The sequence below is a fragment of the Indicator indicator genome, unplaced genomic scaffold (assembly GCF_027791375.1).
Source record: "Indicator indicator isolate 239-I01 unplaced genomic scaffold, UM_Iind_1.1 iindUn_scaffold_249, whole genome shotgun sequence".
Classification (NCBI taxonomy): Eukaryota; Metazoa; Chordata; class Aves; order Piciformes; family Indicatoridae; genus Indicator; species Indicator indicator.
The window spans coordinates 17650-38290 of record NW_026539315.1 but is presented as its reverse complement, the minus strand read 5'-3'; the positions used below and the strand labels follow the sequence as shown (position 1 = coordinate 38290).

Below are 20641 nucleotides of genomic sequence, written 5' to 3'. Positions count from 1 at the left end.
ATAAAGTCCCCAGTAAGTACTGGAAAATATGCTGTAACCTCTCCTACAACCATCCTAAACCCTTAAATTTACCATTAATTTCTTACCGGTCCCTCTCAAACTTTACTCATGTTTGCCCTTTTCAACAGCAGCTTCCTAGACTGGGGCAAGTGTGGCCAGGATCCGACTACAGTGAAGCCGGCTGGGCAGTGACGCCCGGCAGGGGGACTCGGCTTGGCTCGCAGAGCCAGGAGGGCCGCGTACTTCAGCCCACCGAGGGGAGCGGGTGTAATTTCTACAGCTGTAAATTTTGGCCGCGGTTCGGCAGAAGGGAGCGAGCCCTCCCGAACGGGGACCCTCCAGCCTGAGGAAAGCGGCAGAGCGGAGGGCGCGGCTCCGAGGACGGCGAGCCAGGGGCTGCCTGGGCGCTACCTCGGCGCGGGAGGTGTGCCAGCCTCGCATTCTGATTGGCTAGTCGGAAGTTGTCTGACCAATTAGACGTGTCCGGGGGTGGGCGGGCCGATGATGTGGCTCTGGGAGTGGATGCTGCGTGAGGGTGGAGCTGCCAATCATTATCTCTAGCCAATCAGAGGCGGTAGCGGCGGGACGTCAGGCAGGCAGGGGCGGGGCGGGGCGGACCGAGGGGAGGAGCGGTGACAGCTGCGGAGAGCCGCCTCCTTTTCGCCGCGGGCTCCGGGCCGGAAAGCAGCAGCGGCAGGCGGCAGGTACGACGCGGCCGGGACGACCCGGCGCAGCCCACGGGAGAGATCCCTGCTTCCTGCGGTGCTATCTTGCCCCAGGCTCCGGCCCGCCGCGGCGGCGGGACAGTGGTTTTGCGGGCAAGGCCGCAACAGGCCCCGTCGCCAAGGGAAACAGGAGGAATCGGGCTGCCCCATGGCGGCTGCTCTCTGCGGTGGGACCGAGAGCGCCGGGCCGAGGAGAGGGCCAGACCGGCTGTGGAGCCGGACCTGGGCTGCTGCCTGCCCGCCCTCCCCCTTCAAGCGGTCTTGCTGTGCGGGGAGTGGGGATGTGGCAGCGGGGGCGTCCCCGAGGGGTGGGCAGTCTACCTGTCTGTGCCTGTTGTCAGCACTGCTCTCGTCCAGAAGACCATCTTGGCCTTTGCAGTGGCCTTGGCCGGGGGACGGGGAGAGGGTTCAGGTATTTCACTGCTGGGTTTCTGGTTCTTTCTTGTCTGCCAGTCTAGGTCCTGACCTGTGTCGGCAGGTGTGCTACTCTGAAAAGGTCCTTTGGCGTGCCTAGAGTGATGCCCCTCCTGTTGTAGCTTGTTTTTTTTGAACTTTCACCCCCTCCGAATTCAATTGGTAAAGGCTGCAGCGTGGCTTGGGCTCTTCATGGCAGGGATGATCCGTGCTGTTTCCCTTGGGATGTACTGCAGTGTATGTGAGGGATCAGGTACCACAACTGCTCAACTGAGCTATCAGGTCTGCACGCACAGTGCTCTTGTCTGGATATTCTTGCTCAACAGCTGAGCAAAGTTGTTAAGTATGTTTTGAGTAGCTTTTAGATTCTGATGCAAGACATTTTCCACTTGCTGAAATACTCAGGCTTCTGATTCTGGTACTGCAGGGTGGAGGGCATGATTGTATTTCTCACTTCCTCACAGCAATTATAAGATTGGGTTTTTTTCAAACATGTTTTTCCCCCTTACTGTGCCCCTCTTTTTTGTTGAAATTTCCCTTCATCTTGTTTTGCTGATCATCAAACCCAAATTTTTCTTCACCTTTTAACTCCAGATGCATCCATAATTCTTAGCTTTACTCAGCTCCCCTTCATCTAAGCTCCCACACCTCAGCTGAAATGATGAGGCCCCCACTAGTAGTTTCAAGACATTTTTCCTCACCAAAGGGAAAGCTCTTGTAGAAGTTTCTGATTAATATTTTCTAACTTGAGAGATGTAAAAGAACCTCAGATTTGTGGTCTGTTATTCTTCATGCAGGAGGGTAGGTTATTGATACAGGGCAGATGAGAGTTTCATTTCTATACAGCTTTCATTTCTGGGAAATCTCCAAACTAGTTACAGTATTAGCTGCTCTGCTGTGGAGGGGGCAGCGTGTCACAGACCAGTTCAATGTTAGCAGTGAAGCCAGTGTCCCAGCTGAGCTGACCCTCTGCCAATTTTTTTTTTTTTTTGTCAGAGAGCTATTTGTCTTTTTTATTTGCATAATCATTGAATAACAGTCTTGAAAGGTATGCACACAAATGGCTAATATTTAATGGCATTCATGGTAGCTGGTAAAATGCCCAGAGCTGTGAAGCTGCAGTTCATCTCTTGGTGGAATGGAGACTATGGACTCTTCCTGAAGACTTGGATTTTGATAGCTGGTTTTGTTAGATGCAGAAAATTATCTTCTGGTTCTGCTTAGAAATGAGAAACCGTCATGTGATCACAGAATCCCAGCATGGTGAGGGTTGGAAGGGATCTCTGGAGATCACCCAGTCCAAGCCCCCTGCTAAAGCGAGGTCACTCACAGCAGCCTGCCCAGGATCACAATGTCCAGGTGGGTTCAGAATTTGTCCAGAGGAGGAGACTCCACAACCTCTCTGGGCAGCCTGTTCCAGGGCTCTGGCCCTCCAGAGCTCTGGCACCCTCACAGGAAAGAAGTTTTTCCTTAATATCTGAGGAATTTGCTGAAAGAAATTCCTGTCTGAGGGCCACATCCAGTGTGCAGACGTTTTCCAAAAGAAATTTAGAATAAATACATGACTTAATATTTCTGTCTCTGCAAGCAGCATGAAATAACTTCTTTGTGTAGGCCATCCCTGTGTACTCACACTTAGTAAATGTATTTTGGTTAAGTTTTGCAGTGTGCTTTTGTCATTAGGTAGTGCAGTAGTGTCAAGGTTACTTTGCTCTTCAGTTTGCTATTGAGGATGTTGCAAAGGAGGTTGCATTTGATAATCAGAGTCACTGTAATCTGTAGTCTGCTGGGTCAGCTGATTTCAACTATGCTATTACCTGGAAAGGTTGGACCAGATGATCCTTGGGGTCCATTCCAACCTGGCATTCTGTGATCTTCCTTTAGGGCTTGTACCCTTTGCCAGTTTGTAAGGGTGATGTTCTGCAATACCAGTAACTTGAGCTTTGGGAGCTCGTAGAGTCATGGAATTGTGTTGGTTGGAAAAGCCCTTTAGGATCATCGAGTCCACCTGTCAACCCAGAGCCACCATGCCCACCAAACCATATCCCCAAGTGCCATGCCTACACATTTCTTGAACACCTTCAGGCACGGTGGTTCCACCACCTCCCTGGGCAGCCTGTTCCAATGCATGACTTTCTTACAGTCAAGAAATGTTTCCTCATCTCCAACCTAACCCTCCCCTGGCGCAATTTTAGGCCATTTGCTCTTATCCTATCTCCTGAGACTAGGGAGAAGAGCAACCAAATGTGTCAGCAGAACTCATCTTGCCCTTAACTCCTGGCCTTGCTGAAGAGGTCCCTTTTTCCTTGGTGGCTCTCTGCTGTTTCCAGTGCTTGGAGCTGTGAGAAGAGCTTGCTTGAACAGCTTTTAAAACACCAACTCAGTTTCCCTTCTCTGGGAAATGCTTGATGTGAATGCTTGATGTGTAGATGACATTTCAATATCAAGAATGCAGTTTTATGCTAAACCAGCAGCAGCCTGGATTGCCTTAAAGGCCTCTTCCAACACCAACATTCTATGATTCTGTGATAAAAAAATCACAAGTTGTGCTTCGTAAAGCAGGCTTCAGTAAAAACAAATAAATCAGCTATCAAATTCGATTATATCATCAGCTAACCATTCTTTGGGTCAGATGCTTCTTCCCAGTATTGTGTTATTTGTTTGTGTATAAATATTACTGAGACTTGGGCAACCACGTCCTGAGGCTTTGACCAGCTAGGTCTGGTTGAGAGGCATCCCTGCCCATGGCTGGGAGGTTGGAGTAGATGATCTCCAAGGTCCCTTCCAACCTGGGCCATTCTGTAATAAGGATATACTGTTATAATAGAGTATAAATAAATGATAGTATATCATTTATATTACTATAACATCAATATTTTATTTACTTTATGATTTTGTGACAGGATTTGTCCTACAGAAATCTTTGCTAGACAAAAGACATTTCCATGGCATAAGAAGTTTGATGAAGTTGACCTTCTCATTGCAGTTTAGATTAATAAATCTAGTGCGGATTTAAGACACAATGCAAAAGGAACACTTCTAGGAAAAATGATGGGACTAGTTCTTACATTTAGTGAGTCTCATAGTTTGGTTTTCTTTCTGGTGCTGTGTGTGAACATTAAAATGGAAGAAAAAAATACCATTAGTTAATACCACTTTCAGGTATATTTCATATAGACCTTCTTGATTGAGTTGTGAAACAAGTTGAGAAACCTGCAATCCTGGCAGTAAACCCACATTTCTTCTGAAGTATTCTCAATGCTAATTATTAACTAACTTTGTTTTTCTCTCCCCAGACCTGTAACAACATACCTAAAGTCCATAATGTTTTCCAAGCTGACCCGCTCTCAAAGCGTCGCTGCTCTCTGTCGAGCTGTTCATGCTTCCTTGAGTTCTGCTGCCTCAGTTGCTCCTAAAAAAAACACCCAGGGATCTCCAACCTCTGAGTTCATATTTGAACGTGAGGCTAAATATGGTGCCCACAATTACCACCCACTACCTGTTGCACTGGAAAAAGGAAAAGGTATTTTGTTCAGATTTCTCTGGGTGGGGTAGATGTGTGTGTGTGCAGGTGGGATCACAGCATAATGGTTTTGACAACCAATTTCTAAACCTTTGGGATTTAGGGGGGGATGGGTTGGGTGGGACTGAGATAACTAATTAAATGAAGACAACTAATTGCTTGTGAGAGAGCTGGATCATTAAGCATATTTCTCTTGAACTGGGGAGCTCAGAACTGGACACAATATGCCAGATGTGACCTTACTAGGGCATGGCAAAGCAGAGCGGGAGGAGAAGCTCCCTCAATCTTCTGGTCACACTGTTCTTAATGCTGTGCCCTATGGAAGAGCAAGAACTGTATTCATATTTGACCAGGCTGTGCTGGAGCTCTTAGCCTGTACCATTTAGTACTGTCTCATGCTGCCTTTTATTTTGTGCATTGACCACCCCCTTGTTTTCCCAGGTGTTTATGTCTGGGATGTTGAAGGCAGAAAGTATTTTGACTTCCTGAGTGCTTACAGTGCTGTTAATCAAGGCCACTGCCACCCAAAGATCGTGAATGCTCTGAAGGCTCAGTCTGAGAAACTGACTCTGACATCCAGAGCATTCTACAACGATGCTCTTGGAGAGTATGAGGAATATATCACCAAAATGTTCAATTACAACAAAGTTCTTCCAATGAACACAGGTACTAAAGTAATTTTGTTTCCCTTCATTTCTTGTTGCTGCGATTCACGGGGTTTGTGACATTAGGTGCTGCATCACTGGCCTGTCTCATGCCCTGCTGTGTGTTTTAGGAGTGGAGGCTGGAGAAACTGCCTGCAAGTTGGCTCGGAAGTGGGCATACACTGTGAAAGGAATTCCAAAATACAAAGCAAAGATCATTTTTGCAGGTATGTAAAATGTGTGTCATGAGTTGAGGTGTTGAGGGGGATGAGAGCTCTGGATGCTGGCTGTAGCTGTCTCTTTTCTCCTGTAGCTGGAGCCACAACTTTGCAATATTCCTAACGTTTTAGATTTTTTTTCCTGAGGCAAGTCTGTGGATGGTCTCTGTAACCTTTGACACTTTAATAATGTGATCTCTCAGCCTGTTAGCAGATTCTGTTGTACTCACATATCTGCAGTTGGTGGTGCTGTTAAAAAACTACTGTTGTGGCTACAGCAGCCTTGCAGGGCCTTAAGGGTCACCAAGTGCCTCCTTCCATATCATAAAGTTTGGTATATCTTTTGGTTTGGGCTTACTGTCAGCCTTATTTTTAGGACTTAAATTCTGGGTGGTGGTAACTTTCTTTTCCCTGCATTTAATGAGTGGCATTTATATACAAGCTGTGTATCTTCCTTAAGAAGATTTTCTCTTCCTGGGTTATTTTCAATTTTTCGGTAAACAAAGCTTATGGAAATTATTTTGTATCCTTGCCAGGACTTACAGTATAATTTTGTTTTAATATGTGCTTTTTATTTAGCAGGACAAGGTAATTGTGGCATCGATGTAAAATGCCAACAGTTAGCAGAATGATGCTAACATGCTGGTGTTAGACAACTCTTAAAATGCTTTGTCAAATGTAAAGTGTAATGTCCTATGCACTGTTCTGGCTCTTAGTCAGCTTTGTAACATCCTCCTTCTTTATACTTTTTATTTATTTTAAGCTGGCAACTTCTGGGGCAGAACCATGTCTGCTATCTCTAGTTCTACTGACCCATCCAGCTATGATGGCTTTGGACCCTTTATGCCAGGTTTTGAAGTGATCCCATACAATGACCTACCAGCTCTTGAGGTATTTGATGACCTTTGTTCTCTTGCAAGAAATAATTCTATTGTAATTCTTTGCCAGCTAGCAAGCAGGAAAATGGAAAGCTTTTCTTTTGAAATGTGCTTCGATGTTATGTTTTCTGTATCTAAGCATGTAAGGAATATATCTGTTACAATTATGTGTAGGAAATGTGGGTAAATTTTTGGTTTTGATTTCCAGTTTTGCTTCAGGATGTAAAAGGAAAACCACAGTGCCTGAAAAGTTCAGGGTACAAATGAAGAACAGCAGATACACTCTAAGGGAGTTCCGATCAGTTGCATGCATTCCAAAGTCAGGATTCTGAAGCCAATATCTTTGCCTACTGCTCTCAGAAATGCTGTGCATCCTTCACTGACCAGGTGACTGGGATTAACAGCAGCCACAAACAACTCTTCCCAGTTTCACAGCACTGTTAAAGTAATGCTAGCCTGGTGTTTCACTTAGCTACTGAAACACTTGTGATTCTGCATGTCCCTGGGCTTCTCAGATGCATCTGACAAGATGCTGGGGAGAGTTCACTTTGATGGGCCTTAAAAGTTTCCCACCTTCGCAATGTGGTCTTAGGGTTAAAAGGGTACATGGCGCTTGGTGGCAGCCATAGGGTGCTGGACTTGGGACCTGGGAGGAAAGGGGGTTCCAACCAGACACAGATAGTCCTGAAGCACTGGGAACATTGCATTCCATCATCTGGGTACATCATCTTCATGAGTGACAGCCTGGTTACTCCTCTGTGCCTGTTGAGTCTGCTTAGGACATGAGTTGGCTGGGAAATTGAACAATATATAAGACAGAGATGTTTGCCTCCTAGGAGTTTGGTTAAAGGAAACAAAAGTCTCAGCATATTAGACATGCAGCACAGAAAAGCTTGCTCAGATTTGAACCTACGTAAGGCTGCCCATTGTGAAAGACCTCTAAGTATTTAGTGGCTCTCAGCCAACTTTATTGAGGCTTTGAGTGTGCTCTGGAGACCTGAAACTCAGACCCACATCCATCAGACTGATAACTGAATCTCCTGTTTATGGGGCAATGCTGAGAAAAGCAGGCAATCATTACATCTCTTGAGTCTTGTGGACTGCTAAACCTTTTAGAACTTGATGGCACAAGAATATAGCTGTGGACTTTGCTTTAACATGACAAAACTGTTCTGAAGAGGTTCCATTCCTTTTTGCCTGAGGTGTACTGGAGAAGTGTTGAGCAAGTGTTTGTCTTGTGTGGGGTAATGCAAAACTGAGTCTTATTTCTGAGGTAATTTAGGGACTAATCTGATAATCTGTCTGGGTTTGCTCTTTTTCAGTTTGTAATTTCCCAAACAAGCACAGCAGCTGATTTTTCAAGGCAAATAGTGACCTTGGCTCCTGTGCTAGAACCAAAATGGCACTTGGGGAGAGCTGTCTGACATGAACGCTCTTACCATCATTTGAGGTGGAACACCAGGGCTAGACCTAGGTTCTACTACACATTCATCTCTGTAGTTTGAGACCCCAGCTAAAGTACTATGTCCATCTCTGGAGCCCCCAACAGGAGGAGGACATGGAACTGTTACAGCAGGTCCAGAGGAGACCATGAAGATGATCAGAGGCTAGAGCACCTCTGCTGTGAAGACAGATTGACAGAGTCAGGGTTGTTCAGCCTGGAGAAGAGAAGGCTCTGGGGATACCTCAGAGCAGCCTTCCAGTACCCAAAGGGGCTACAGGAGAGCTTGGGGAGAGACTCTTGGCAAATGTTTGTAGTGACCGGATGAGGGACAATGGCTTCAAACCGGAAGAAGCTTGATTTAGGTTAGACATTAGAAAGAAACTCTACAGTGGTGAGGCACTGGAAAAGGTTGCCTGGAGAAGTTGTGGACACTGCAACCCTGGAGGTTTTCAAAGCCAGGTTGAATGGAGCCTTGAGCAACCTGGTCTAGTGGGAGGTATCCCTGGCCGTGGCCGGAGGGTTGGAACTAGATGAGCTCTAAGGGTCTGTTCCAAGCCAAAGCATTCTGTGAATCTGTGAGTTTCTGAAGTGGACCTGTTTTGTCTCTCCTGTTCCTGTTTCCACAGCGGGCCCTTCAAGATCCCAATGTAGCAGCTTTCATGGTTGAACCAATTCAAGGTGAAGCAGGGGTGATTGTTCCTGACCAAGGTTACCTGACAGGAGTGCGGGAGCTCTGCATAAAGCACAATGTAAGGAGCTGGCTGTGCCAAGGGAGTTTAAACATTGCACACTGTGCTGACTGGCATGTGAGATCATCCTGGTGTGCAGGGTACAGGACTTCATGCTCTATTGAATCATTTCCTTTTCAATAGGTTAGGGGTACTTCTTGTCTTTCCTGAATACACCTCTCCAGGAAGTACTGAGGGCACATTTTTCACTGTTTCTTACTGCTGTTACCATTTCCAGTTTCTAGTGCATGTTCTTGAAACTGCATTTAATTTTAATTTAAGTTTTAATTTCTTTTTCACATGCTAAGGTTCTTGGGTTGGAAGCCAATTACTGCAGTGGTTTTACCTGTCAAGGGACCTTGTTGCTGGAGTGTAGAAGTGCTGTCAGGAGTTAGTAACAGTAATGAGACTCAGGAAGTGTTCATATGCTTATGAATGTTCTTTGAAGACCTCTGAAGAGCAAAGGTTACAGCTTTTTTCTTTTGTTCAGCATTTTCTCAGAGTCTGTTTCATACCACATCTCTGACTCCTGTGCTCAATATTATATCCTGCCTGAGTTCTGCTAAGAAGTGTTTAGCTTTGAAAATGGAGTGCTTTAGCTTTGAAATTATGCCTGTTCAGTGCTAGTGAAGACACACTGAGTTAGATTGGCATTCTGTCTGTGGAGGGGTAAGAAGATGTTCATATATCTTATTCCAGAACCAGTGTGGCCAGCCTCTTCCACTCTTCACTACACTCTGTAAGTGTCATGAAAAACAACAAAAAGAAGTCTGCCAATTTGCAGCTTTTTATTCCCTTGGTGTTGTCTGTCTGATTTAAAAAGCAGTGGTCTCCGTTCCAACAGAATTCTTTATTCACAAGACCTGCCTGTGATTTCTTCTGTTCCTTCAGAGGAAGCTATTGACATCTGATTACTAAAGCTGCCTTCATTATTACTGTGATACCTCAGAAAAAATAGGAGCTGCCTTACAAATAGTAGTGTTTGATAATAGTGCAGCCTAGGAGAACAAGATCAAAGACTTAGATTTAGGTTATCAAAGTTATTTAGACATTTAGACATCATGCTACCAAACCTGCAGCGTTGCTAAAGTGGTATTTTTCAGAAGCTTCCGAAGATCAATGTACCAACAATGCCATGGGAGTAAAGGTGGACAAACCCTAACGTTTTGGAATTCCCACTCCTTGTTGCACTGCAGATAGATTGTGGCTGGCTGTACTGCGACTTCTGTGCAGCCTGCCTTAAACAGAAGAGAAGGTGCTGAAGGTATTGTGGAGGGGGGCAGCATGGTCATGTGTCAGTGCTTTGACATTTCACAGAATATATGCCTGCAGGAGGTGTAGAGGAGGTAAAGGAAGTACTTTGGTGTCCTCAGTGTAATGCAGCTGGAACGTCTTTCACTTCCTGTGTGCAGTTCTACTATGTGGTTTGAATGGAGCTGGCAATGAGAACAAAAGTTGTGCTGTTACATATGGATTTTTCTTCCTTTTTATCTCGATAAAGGTCCTGTTTATTGCTGATGAAGTGCAGACTGGTTTAGCCAGAACAGGGAAGATGCTAGCTGTTGACCATGAAAATGTGAGACCTGATCTAGTTCTTCTTGGAAAGGCCCTTTCTGGTGGCTTATATCCTGTGAGTAACAACAAAATATTTGTGTTGAATTGTGATTTTTAAGTAATTAACACTGAAAGCCTACCAAGGGAAGGAAAAATAAATTGAATGTTTGTTATGCTTGGAAATTGATATTTACAAAACTAACTAGGATTTATGACCCAGATAGTCCAACCTGTGGGAGATACATAAAAAAAAAAAAATAATGCAATATGTAATACTGCATTTAGAGCTGAAATGGCTCTGTTAGTGTCCTGAACTTTCTAAGCTGATACTTGACTTGTTAGGGTGTCAGGTTGCTACGTACCATCCTCTTAGGCTGGTGATTTTTAGGTGTTTTAGCCCTTGTCAGTTGAATAAAGTTTGATATTATCCTACCAGGAAAATAAGTGTCCAATGGTCAGCCTTTCATTCTGGATTTACTGGTTAGTCTTTTGTCCACTCTCTGGAGAGCAGTTTATTACAGTCTTGCTGTGATTAATTTCTAGATGAATTCTGTGAAGGGCAAGAGAACCCCTGATGTGCAACAAAATAAAGCAATTTCTGAGCAACTGGCAATATTTCACTTGTTTGGCTTGCCCACATGACTGATTTTATCCTCTTAGAGTGACTTAAATTCCTGATAATTAGTCTGGGAATTACAACGTGCCTTGGACTATCTTGGCTGATTAAAGGTGTTTCTGAGTTGTTAAAAAGAGTGCTGAAGCTTAAACTCTTGAAATAATGCTCAGTTTGGAGAAATGCCCCTCAGCTGAAGTTAGCTGCTGTGTTAGCAGCACAGCTCAGTGTGTTTAAGGGATTAAGCTGCTCTGTGACTGTCAGTAAGCTCTCCTCTAGGCAGAGCTGACAATGGAAATGTGATTTACCACTGTAGGCAGGAAGTGATCCTTTCCTCAGTCCTGGGCAAAACTTGCTTCACAGATACTTGAGTTTATTGCTCTCCCAGGCAACCAGTTACAGAAGGAGAGGACAGTCTCAAGCTGCACCAGGGGAGGTTTGGGCTGGATGTGAGGAAGAAATTCTTCCCAGACACAGAGGTTGGCCATTGGGATGTGCTGCCCAGGGAGGTGTTGGAGTCACCATCCCTGGAAGTGTTTAAAATAAGATTGGATGAGGCACCCAGTGCCATGGTTGAGTTGATTGGATGGTGTTGGGTGATCAGTTGGACTGGATGATCTTAGAGGTCTCTTCCAACCTGGTTGATTCTATGATTCTATGAATATGTATGTAAACATCCTGTCTGACCTTGCTGTTTCAGATCTCAGCAGTCCTGTGTGATGATGAAGTGATGCTGACCATCAAGCCTGGTGAACATGGCTCCACGTATGGAGGAAATCCCTTAGCCTGCCGCGTGGCGATAGCAGCACTGGAGGTTTGTGTCCGGGAGTGGAAATTGGATCCCAAAGGAAAAAGGTGTCACACTGGCATGGGCTCTGCTTGAAGGGATGATGTTTTTTATGCTATGAGTAGAAATCTGGCTCTAAGTAAGAGTGGAAAATTATTGGTGGTTAACTGTTTGCACAGATCACAAAACAAATTCTTAAGTCCTAATTTCTGTGTTCTTAGGGTCTTAGTGTCTTAAGTGACAAACCAAAACTAAGCCAGGAGAGGTTTAAAGGCACTGATGTTAGTTCAATAGAATAGTTTCACTGATTTCACAAAGACATTCTTAAATGGCTTATTTTCTATCTGATATTGCAGAGGTTGCCGTGAGCTTAATAGAGAGCTCAAACAGCAGCTTGAAAATTCTTGTCCAGATTCCCTCTTTCAATTATTCTGTGACTGCATAACTGACTACATGTCATGCAAGTCACTCAAAGCCTCAGCATTACCCAGTGTGTGCAGCTGCACACACTAAGAGTCTTCAGAGGTTTACCAGCTACTTGTAAATAATGGCAAATGAAAAGCAGTTAATTGAGGATAAAGATTCCAAGAGATTAATGTTTGCTGTAAACAGGAACGAGTGAAGGCTTGAACTAATCTGCTTGGGTATGCAGCCACCACAGGCTTTGTGTCATTGCTGTCATTGATCATCCCTTCCAGCATGGGACACAGAACCATGCAATTCCCTCCACCTGACTGTAGGTCTGGCTTCCCTTTAGGTGACTGAGGAAGAAGAGTTGGCTAAAAATGCAGAAGTAATGGGTACCATTCTAAGAAACGAGTTGATGAAGACACCGTCAGACATTGTGACATCTGTGAGAGGCAGAGGGCTGCTAAATGCCATTGTCATCCGGGAAACCAAAGGTGAGGACACACAGTCAGCTGCAGCATGGAAAGACACTACCAACTTGAGCTGAAAGGGTCTTGAGTAAGGAGATGGATTTTGGGCATCATGTTTGGGTGCAGATCTTGGCTATTGGGGGGGATACACCCACGGGTACTGAGAGAACTGGCAGAGGAGGTTGCTAAAGCCCTCTCTATTATATTCCAAAAGTCCCGGCAGTCTGGGGAAGTCCCCAGTGACTGGAAAAGGGGAAATATTACTCCCATTTTCAAAAAGGGGAAGAAGGAAGAACCAGGGAACTACAGGCCAGGCAGTCACACCTCTGTGCCCGGTAAGATCATGGAGCAGATCCTCCTGGAGGTACTGCTGAGACAGAAGAATAATGAAGAGGTGATTGGGTACAGTCAACATGGGTTTACCAAGGGCAAATCCTGCCTGACAAACCTGGTAGCCTTCTATGAACAGGTGACAACATTAATAGATGAGGGGCCAGCAACTGATGTCATTGACCTGGACCTGAGCAAAGCCTGCCACACCACATCCTGGTCTCCAAACTGGTGACACATGGGTTTGATGGGTGGACCACAAGATGGATAAAGAACTGGCTTGATGGCTGCACCCAAAGAGTGGCTGTCAATGGCTCCATGTCCCAGTGGAGGCCAGGGACAAGCGGAGTCCCTCAGGGCTCAGTCCTGGGACCAGTCTTGTTCAATATCTTTGTCGGTGACAATGGACAGAGGCATTGAGTGCACCCTCAGCAATTTGCTGATGACACCAAGCTGTATGGTGCAGCAGACAGGCTGGAGGGAAGAGGTCCATCCAGAGGGACCTGGACAGGCTGGAGAGGTGGGCACAAGCCAACCTCATGAGGTTCAACAAGACCAAGAGCAAGGTCCTGCATCTGGGTCGAGGCAATCCCAAGCGCAAATGCAGGCTGGGCAGTGACTGGCTGGGGAGCAGTCATGAGGAGAGGGACTTGGGGGTGCTGGTGGAGGAGAAGCTCAACATGAGCTGTCAATGTGCCCTTGCAGCCCAGAAAGCCAACCAGATCCTGGGCTGCATCAAGAGACGTGTGGCCAGCAGGTCAAGGAAGGTGATTCTTCCCCTCTGCTCAGCTCTGCTGAGACCCCACCTGGAGTACTGCGTCCAGTTATGGAGCCTCTATTACAAGAGGGCTCTGGACATGCTGGAAGGTGTCCAGAGAAGGGCCACCAGGATGATCTGATCATTTTTTCACTTACCCAGTGAGGCGGGGAGGCGAGCCCCTGAGGGGCTCTCACTTCTGGTGCCAATCGCCTGGTGATATAAATCCTGAACTGGCAGATGGAGTTGGGACCAGTATAGTCCCCCTGTAATCCAGGAGGAAGCAGTAAGGGACCTGCTGACCCACCTGGCTCCTCACAAGTCCATGGGACCTGTTGGGATCCATCCTAGGGTGCTGAGAGAGCTGGCAGGTGAGCTGGCCAAGGCCCTCTCCATCATTTATCAGCAGTCCTGGCTCACAGGTGAGGTCCCTGATGACTGGAGGCTGGCCAATGTGATGCCCATCTACAAAAAGGGCCTGAAAGAGGAACCAGGAAATTACAGACCTGGCAGCCTGACCTCGGTGCCAGGCAAGGTTATGGAACAGGTCATTCTGAGTACAATCACACAGAACCTACAAGATGGTCAAGGGATCAGGCCCAGCCAGCATGGATTCAGGAGGAGCAGGTCCTGCCTGACCAACCTGATCTGCTTTTATGATCAGGTTGCTGCCTGGTGAATACAGGGCAGGCTGTGGATGTAGTCTACCTGGACTTCAGCATAGCCTTTGACACTGTCTGCCATAAGAAGCTCCTGGCAAAGCTGGCAGCTCATGGTTTGGACAGATTCTCTTTGAAATGGGTCAAGAACTGGCTGGAGAGCCGGGCCCAGAGAGTGGTGGTGAATGGTGCTACATCCAGTTGGCAGCCAGTCACTAGTGGTGTCCCCCAGGGATCAGTGCTGGGCCCTATCCTATTCAATGTCTTTATTGATGATGTAGATGAAGGAATTGAGTCCATCATCAGTAAGTTTGCAGATGACACCAAGTTAGGAGCAGGTGTTGATCTGTTGGAGAGTAGAAGGGCCCTGCAGAGGGACCTGGACAGGCTGGATGGGTGGGCAGAGGCCAATGGGATGAGATTGAACAAGGCTAAGTGCAGGGTTCTACACTTTGGCCACAATAACCCCAATCAGTGCTACAGGCTGGGGTCAGAGTGGCTGGAGAGCAGCCAGACAGAGAGGGACCTGGGGGTGCTCATTGACAGTAGGCTGAACATGAGCCAGCAGTGTGCCCAGGCATCCAGGAGAGCCAATGGCATCCTGGCCTGCATCAGGAATAGTGTGGCCAGCAGGACAAGGGAGGCTATTCTTCCCCTGTACTCAGCACTGGTCAGGCCACACCTTGAGTACTGTGTCCAGTTCTGGGCTCCTCAATTCAAGAGAGATACTGAGGTACTGGAATATGTCCAGAGAAGGGCAACAAAGCTGGGGAGGGGTCTGGAGCACAGCCCTGTGAGGAGAGGCTGAGGGAGCTGGGGGTGTTTAGTCTGGAGAAGAGGAGGCTCAGGGTGACCCCATTGCTGTCTACAACTACCTGAGGGGAGGTTGTAGGCAGGTGGGGCTTGGTCTCTTCTCCCAGGCAACCAGCACCAGAACAAGAGGACACAGTCTCAAGTTGTGCCAGGGGAGGTATAGGCTGGATGTTAGGAGGAAGTTCTTCCCAGAGAGGGTGATTGCCCATTGGAATGGGCTGCCCAGGGAGGTGGTGGAGTCACCATCCCTGGAGATGTTCAAGAGGAGTCTGGATGAGGCACTTAGTGCCATGGTCTGGTTGATTGCTTAGGGCTGGGTGATAGGTTGGACTAGATGATCTTGGAGGTCTCTTCCAACCTGGTTGATTCTATGATTCTATGATCAGAGGGCTGGAGCACCTCTCTTATGGGGAAAGACTTAGAGAGTTGGGGCTGTTCAGTCTGGAGAAGGGAAGGCTCTGAGGTGACCTTCTTGTGGCCTTCCAGTATCTGAGTGGGCTACAAGAAAGCTGGGGAGGGACTTCTTAGAATATCAGGTAGTGACAGGACTGGGGGGAATGGAGCAAAGATGGAAGTGGGGAGATTCAGACTGGATGTGAGAAGAAGTTCTTCCCCATGAGAGTGGTGAGAGCCTGGAATGGGTTGTCCAGGGAGGTGGTGGAAGCCTCATCCCTGGAGGTGTTTAAGGCCAGGCTGGATGAGGATCTAGACAGCTTGATCTGGTGTGAGGTGTCTCTGCCCATGGCAAGGGGGTTGGAACTGGATGATCCTTGTGGTCCCTTCCAACCCTGACTGATTCTATGATTCTATTGCCCTGTGGTACCTACTGAAAGCTCACTCAAGTTGACTGTGTGCTATTAAAAATAGGGTTTGGTTTTTTTTAAACTAAGTAAGTCTGGACAGTTTTGCCTTGAATTACTTGATTTATTTTATGATTTTATAATATTCAAAACTGATGGTGAATTTAACTCAGAGCCTTTTGTCTCCTCACCTGGGGAAAACTGGCCACAAAGCCAGATTCTGCCAGATGATGCAAGGATTGGCTGAGGATAGTTCCAGAATAGACAGAAGAGTACAGTGAATACAGGCAGGCACAAGGAAGGAAAAAGCTAATGACTGAGAACAAGGTTCTAGGGATTAACACCTTGAGTTACATCAGAAATTGGCTTAGTAGCCAGAGCAGCCGATTAGTTTTGTCATAGTATCACAGTCTCACAGTATATCAGAGGCTGGAAGGGACTTCAAGAGATCATCAGGTCCAACCCCCCTGCCAGAGCAGCATCACTTAGGGTAGTCTGCACAGGAATGCATCCAGGTGGGGTTTGAAAGTCTCCAGAGAAGGAGACGCCACAACCCCGCTGGGGAGCCTGTTCCAGTGCTCTGTCACCCTCACTGGAAAGAAGTTTCTCCTCGTGTTGAGGTGAAATCTTCTATGTTCAAGTTTGAACTCATTGTCATGCGTGTGCTAAGTGACAAGGTGCTGCAGGGAGGTGGTGTAGTTTCTTAAGACATGACATGATAAGCTTGAGTCCAGGCATAACTGTAACCTTGCTCAAAGTTCTCTGACCTCCTCCTTGCATGGGCCCTTGTTTTAAATTTATTACTAAATCATGAATCATAGAATCGTAGAATCAACCAGGTTGGAAGAGACCTCCAAGATCATCCAGTCCAATTGATCACCCAGCGATCAACTAGACCATGGCACCAAGTGCCTCATATCTATACAAGCACTCAGCTGTGAAGGAGCAAAATCTGGTGCGCTGGAGGCAAACTCCTGAGTCCCTTCAGACTGCAGCTTTGGAGCAATTTTGCATGTTCACTGCAAATTCTGGGGAGCTGCTCAGAAGTGACACCACCACACCCCCACACCCCCCCTTCATTTGCTTCAGCTTTTCACTGCCAGGTGGCAAACCATACAACCATAATGCTGCTTGGGTTGGAAAAGACCTTTGAGGTCTTCCAAGTCCAACCTTTAGGATCTAGTCCAAACAGTTCACAGCCTGGCTCCATGTGCTGCAACTATGACACTTCTTCTGCTGTGGAGTAAGTGTCATCTGAATTCTGGTTGTCCTGGGTCAAAGGGCTGAGCAGCATAGCCTTAGGGCATTTACAACAAAAATCAACCGTATGTCAGCTGCTGCTGTGGGTATGAGGAGTTTTGAAAATCATCTGCTGCTGCTGGGTAAAGCCCCAGTAACTAGTCAGACCTTGAAAAAGGTGTTGGTAAAGAGTGGACAATTCATGGCTTTATGCTGACTGGGTAACTGGAGTGCCCCAGGACAGCGAAGTTCTGCTCCTGTGCTAAGCTTCCCGAGTTAAGAGGACTCCTCAGCTACGTGTCCTGCCCACACCAGCCTGGTGATTTTTATTTTTTAATTTTTGTCCAAAATTTCAAAAGAGATTTTTATACTAGCAGTGTTGTGGGCCCCACCAGGTGGCTGTAGAGCAGGTATTTGGAGGTGGAAGGACCACAGTGGCTGAGGTGTCCAGTTTGTCTCTCAAACTGGAGATTAGGAAGAAATTCTTTCCAGTGAGGGTGGGGAGACACTGGAACAGGTTGCCCAGGAAGGCTGTGGATGCGTCTTCCCTGGAGGTGTTCAAGGTCAGGTTGGATGAGGTCTTGAGCAACCTGGGCTGGTGGGAGCCCATGGCAGTGGGGTTGGAACTGGATGATCTGAAAGGTCCCTTCTAACCCAACTCATTCCGAGATTCTGTGCTCTCTTCCTGTTCCCTTCACTTGCAGACTATGATGCCTGGAAGGTGTGCCTGCGGCTGCGTGACAATGGACTGCTGGCCAAACCCACACATGGGGACACCATTCGGCTGGCACCACCACTTGTGATTAAGGAGGATGAAATCAGAGAGTGCATCGAAATCATTCATAAGACCATTCTGTCTTTCTGAATGTGTGGCTTTAAAATATATCAGCTGACCAACCCAAGGTGGTGTGCTGAAATGTGTGTCCTGGAGGACTGCTCTTGGAGCAAGCATCTCTCGGTCCTTCTATCTAGGAAGATTTGACTCTTAAAACATAGCTATGTCTTTAAATTATAATGGCTCTGAAGAAAATAAAGAATCCCCAGTCTTGCAATACTTGGAAATGAAGTGATGAGGTTCTGTTCAAGTCTTGTACCTACAGAACAGTGAAGTCAGAATGTTTGAGGAGAGGTATGTGTAGGAATCTTTAATGATTGGAACTCTTGCCCAAAACGTAAAGTGCGCTATGTATATTTTAGTGAGGCTGGTCTGCACTCTTAGATCACTCCAAAACATCACATTTTGTTTTTTTTGCTCCTCAGGGTGGTGTCTGCAGAGTGAAGGACTTGTCATTGTGGGTCAAATGGGATTTCATTTCCCATTTTTAGCTAGACAGAGTTCAGGCTGCCACGGTGAGTGTCACGCTGGGTAATGTCCGCACCCAGCTGCCTTCCCTCTGTGCAGTGTTTTGGTGTCTGGGCAGGGGATGTGCTTTTCCAGACTGGTCTCAGTGCTTGGCTTTGCAATCCTGTAACACAGATCTGCCCATACAGAGATGGTTTTACTGCTATACAGCCTTTTATAATCTGGAGGTTCATATTAAAAGATGCCTTGCCTTAACAAAACACAAGCTGATGGGAACTGAGATATTCAGTGGGTTCCCAGCGAGCAAGCCCCACAGAAACCTGCTGCAGTTCTGGAGAGTGGACTGCCAGTGCTGCCTTTGTGTTTTCTATCAATCTCTGTGTGGAAAATTCTGCTGTGCTTTTGTACAGGGCAAGTTCTGCACTATCACACCTCAGGATGCTGCCACAGAGGGTTCTGTGTGCAGTTGGGCTGCTCCTCCTGCACTAGGTTGTTTTCTCATCTTTCTTGACTGAGCTGATTTTAGCCAAGCCTGAGCTCCAATTAATCACTCTTAATGCAAAGTGTTCCCTGTACCAGGCATAGGGGTGAAATGCAGTCACATGTTTGTAATTGGAAGTGGTAAATAATTCCCTGGTACTTTAGAGGCAACTTAGTTTGTGGAAATGAATCAATCTGGGGTCGCTGAACCATTTACTCTGCATTGTTTTGGGTGAGACAAAAGGAGCAATCATCTGCTTGTGGATGAGACTGATGTCAGTAGGGTGCAAAGGGTGATGTGTAACTGTGACTGTTAGGTCCAGGAAGAAGAGCAAACAGGGAAAGATGTTGCCTAGGAAGTCTGGTATTTCTGAAATCTGTGCTTACATAATCTGATGGGAAAGGAGGGAAATAACTGAGAAGAAGCTGCAGTGTGAACAGCGTTTGTGGAGTCCCTTCAGAGACTGAAAGGTAAACCTCCAAAAATCCTCAGCAACCCAAAACTTCACTTCTGTAGCATAATGGGCCTGCAAGGACAAAGGACATGCTCAGGTCTGTTCCCTGCAGCTATGTCATTGTGTGCCTCATTGCCTGGGAGGGCTGCAGGACAGAAGACTGTTTCAGTGCTTCTCTGTCATTGCTGCTAGGACCTCTCCTGCCGTGTTCTCCACCTCTCCTGCCGTGTTCTCCACCTCTCCTGCCGTGTTCTCCACCTCTCTCTTGCTGCCCATTTGTGGTGGCCACAGAGAGCAAGTATTACGGAGCTTCTATGCAACAGCCTCTGACATACATAAAGTTTACTGTGCCTCTTTCAGTCATTGCTCTTTCTCCAGCTGAAGTTCTGATTCTTGCCTAAGAGCTGGTATCTTCTGGAGCCCTTGTTCTGTGACTCACAGCTCTGCCTGTGCCCTTACTAATTCTGAGCAGAGCTGGACAAGTCCATGTGGCTTTGCACGCTGCTGCTCTGTTGTGGTTTGGTTTTCCTGCAGCAGCATGATAGCTTTATCTCCCAGCCTCTGCTCCCAGGCTCCCCTTGGTGCAAACACTCTTGAAGAGCAGCTTTGAAGCTGTTTCCCCATATTTTATCTGTGTAATAAGCATGAATTACATGCATGTAAAATCTTGTGGTCTGCTCTGCTGACTTTCATTCTCTGTTACTGAGACTATTTCTCTGACTTCTGGTTATCAATCTGAGCTCTAATCTGGTACAATCCACTTTCAGATTGTGGATTTTCGAGGCCAGACTGCTCAGAACATGAGAACTTTTCCTACAGCAGACCATTGCCAACTGATTTCTGGGCTTTTTATTCATCTTATGGTTGCTTCATTAATCCAATTTCTTTGCAAGCTCATGGAAATTAGGATATTTATAGCCCTTCTGTAGACAAGTCAAAAGCTGCCATCCTAAATTGCCCCTATTTAATGTCAGGATAATGGATGAGCTCTCTGTTTTAATGGGAAAGTTCTCCCAGCTGCTCTTGGCTCTGCCTTGTTCCCACAGTCACAACCATCTCTGTGGGGTGGGTGTTCAGAACCTACTTGAGCAGCTCAGGAATTTGGGAACAGGACTGAAGATGTTGAAGTCCCCAGAACTCATTGGCATGTTCAGAGCCTAGATACATGCTGCAGGTGGCCAGGGCCCTTGCCAAGGCAGAGTGGCAGGTGGTTCTCTTCTGTTGCATTGATGTGATGCTGGACAGGCTGTGCCTTCAGGAGATGGCTCTGAATGAGTCCTGTGTCCTGCACAAGTGCATGTCAGTGCATTCAGCTGGCTGGGTATGAGCCAGGGTGTGCCAAGGTGGCCAACAGCAGTCTGGCTTGTGTCAGAAATAGTCTGGCCAGCAGGAGCAGGAG

General features: G+C 46.8%; 1 protein-coding gene across 1 annotated transcript; it reads left to right on the top strand.

Annotated features, from left to right (window-relative positions):
* Positions 1-670: 670 nt before the first annotated feature.
* On the top strand, positions 671-18057 carry LOC128980538 (ornithine aminotransferase, mitochondrial). Its single transcript, XM_054399010.1, has 10 exons — positions 671-704; positions 4436-4662; positions 5104-5328; positions 5438-5533; positions 6288-6415; positions 8473-8595; positions 10076-10204; positions 11442-11555; positions 12286-12430; positions 17709-18057. Exons 2-10 carry the CDS (start codon positions 4464-4466, stop codon positions 17867-17869), a joined length of 1320 nt encoding a protein of 439 aa, XP_054254985.1. The 5' UTR covers positions 671-704; positions 4436-4463; the 3' UTR covers positions 17870-18057.
* Positions 18058-20641: the final 2584 nt, after the last annotated feature.

Excerpts from the sequence above, each read along its gene's own strand:
- LOC128980538 (XM_054399010.1), top strand. The coding sequence starts at position 4,464 with ATGTTTTCCAAGCTGACCCGCTCTCAAAGCGTCGCTGCTCTCTGTCGA. Across the intron at positions 5,329-5,437 it reads AGTTCTTCCAATGAACACAG|GAGTGGAGGCTGGAGAAACT; the intron begins GTACTAAAGTAA and ends TGTGTGTTTTAG. Across the intron at positions 5,534-6,287 it reads AGCAAAGATCATTTTTGCAG|CTGGCAACTTCTGGGGCAGA; the intron begins GTATGTAAAATG and ends ATTTATTTTAAG.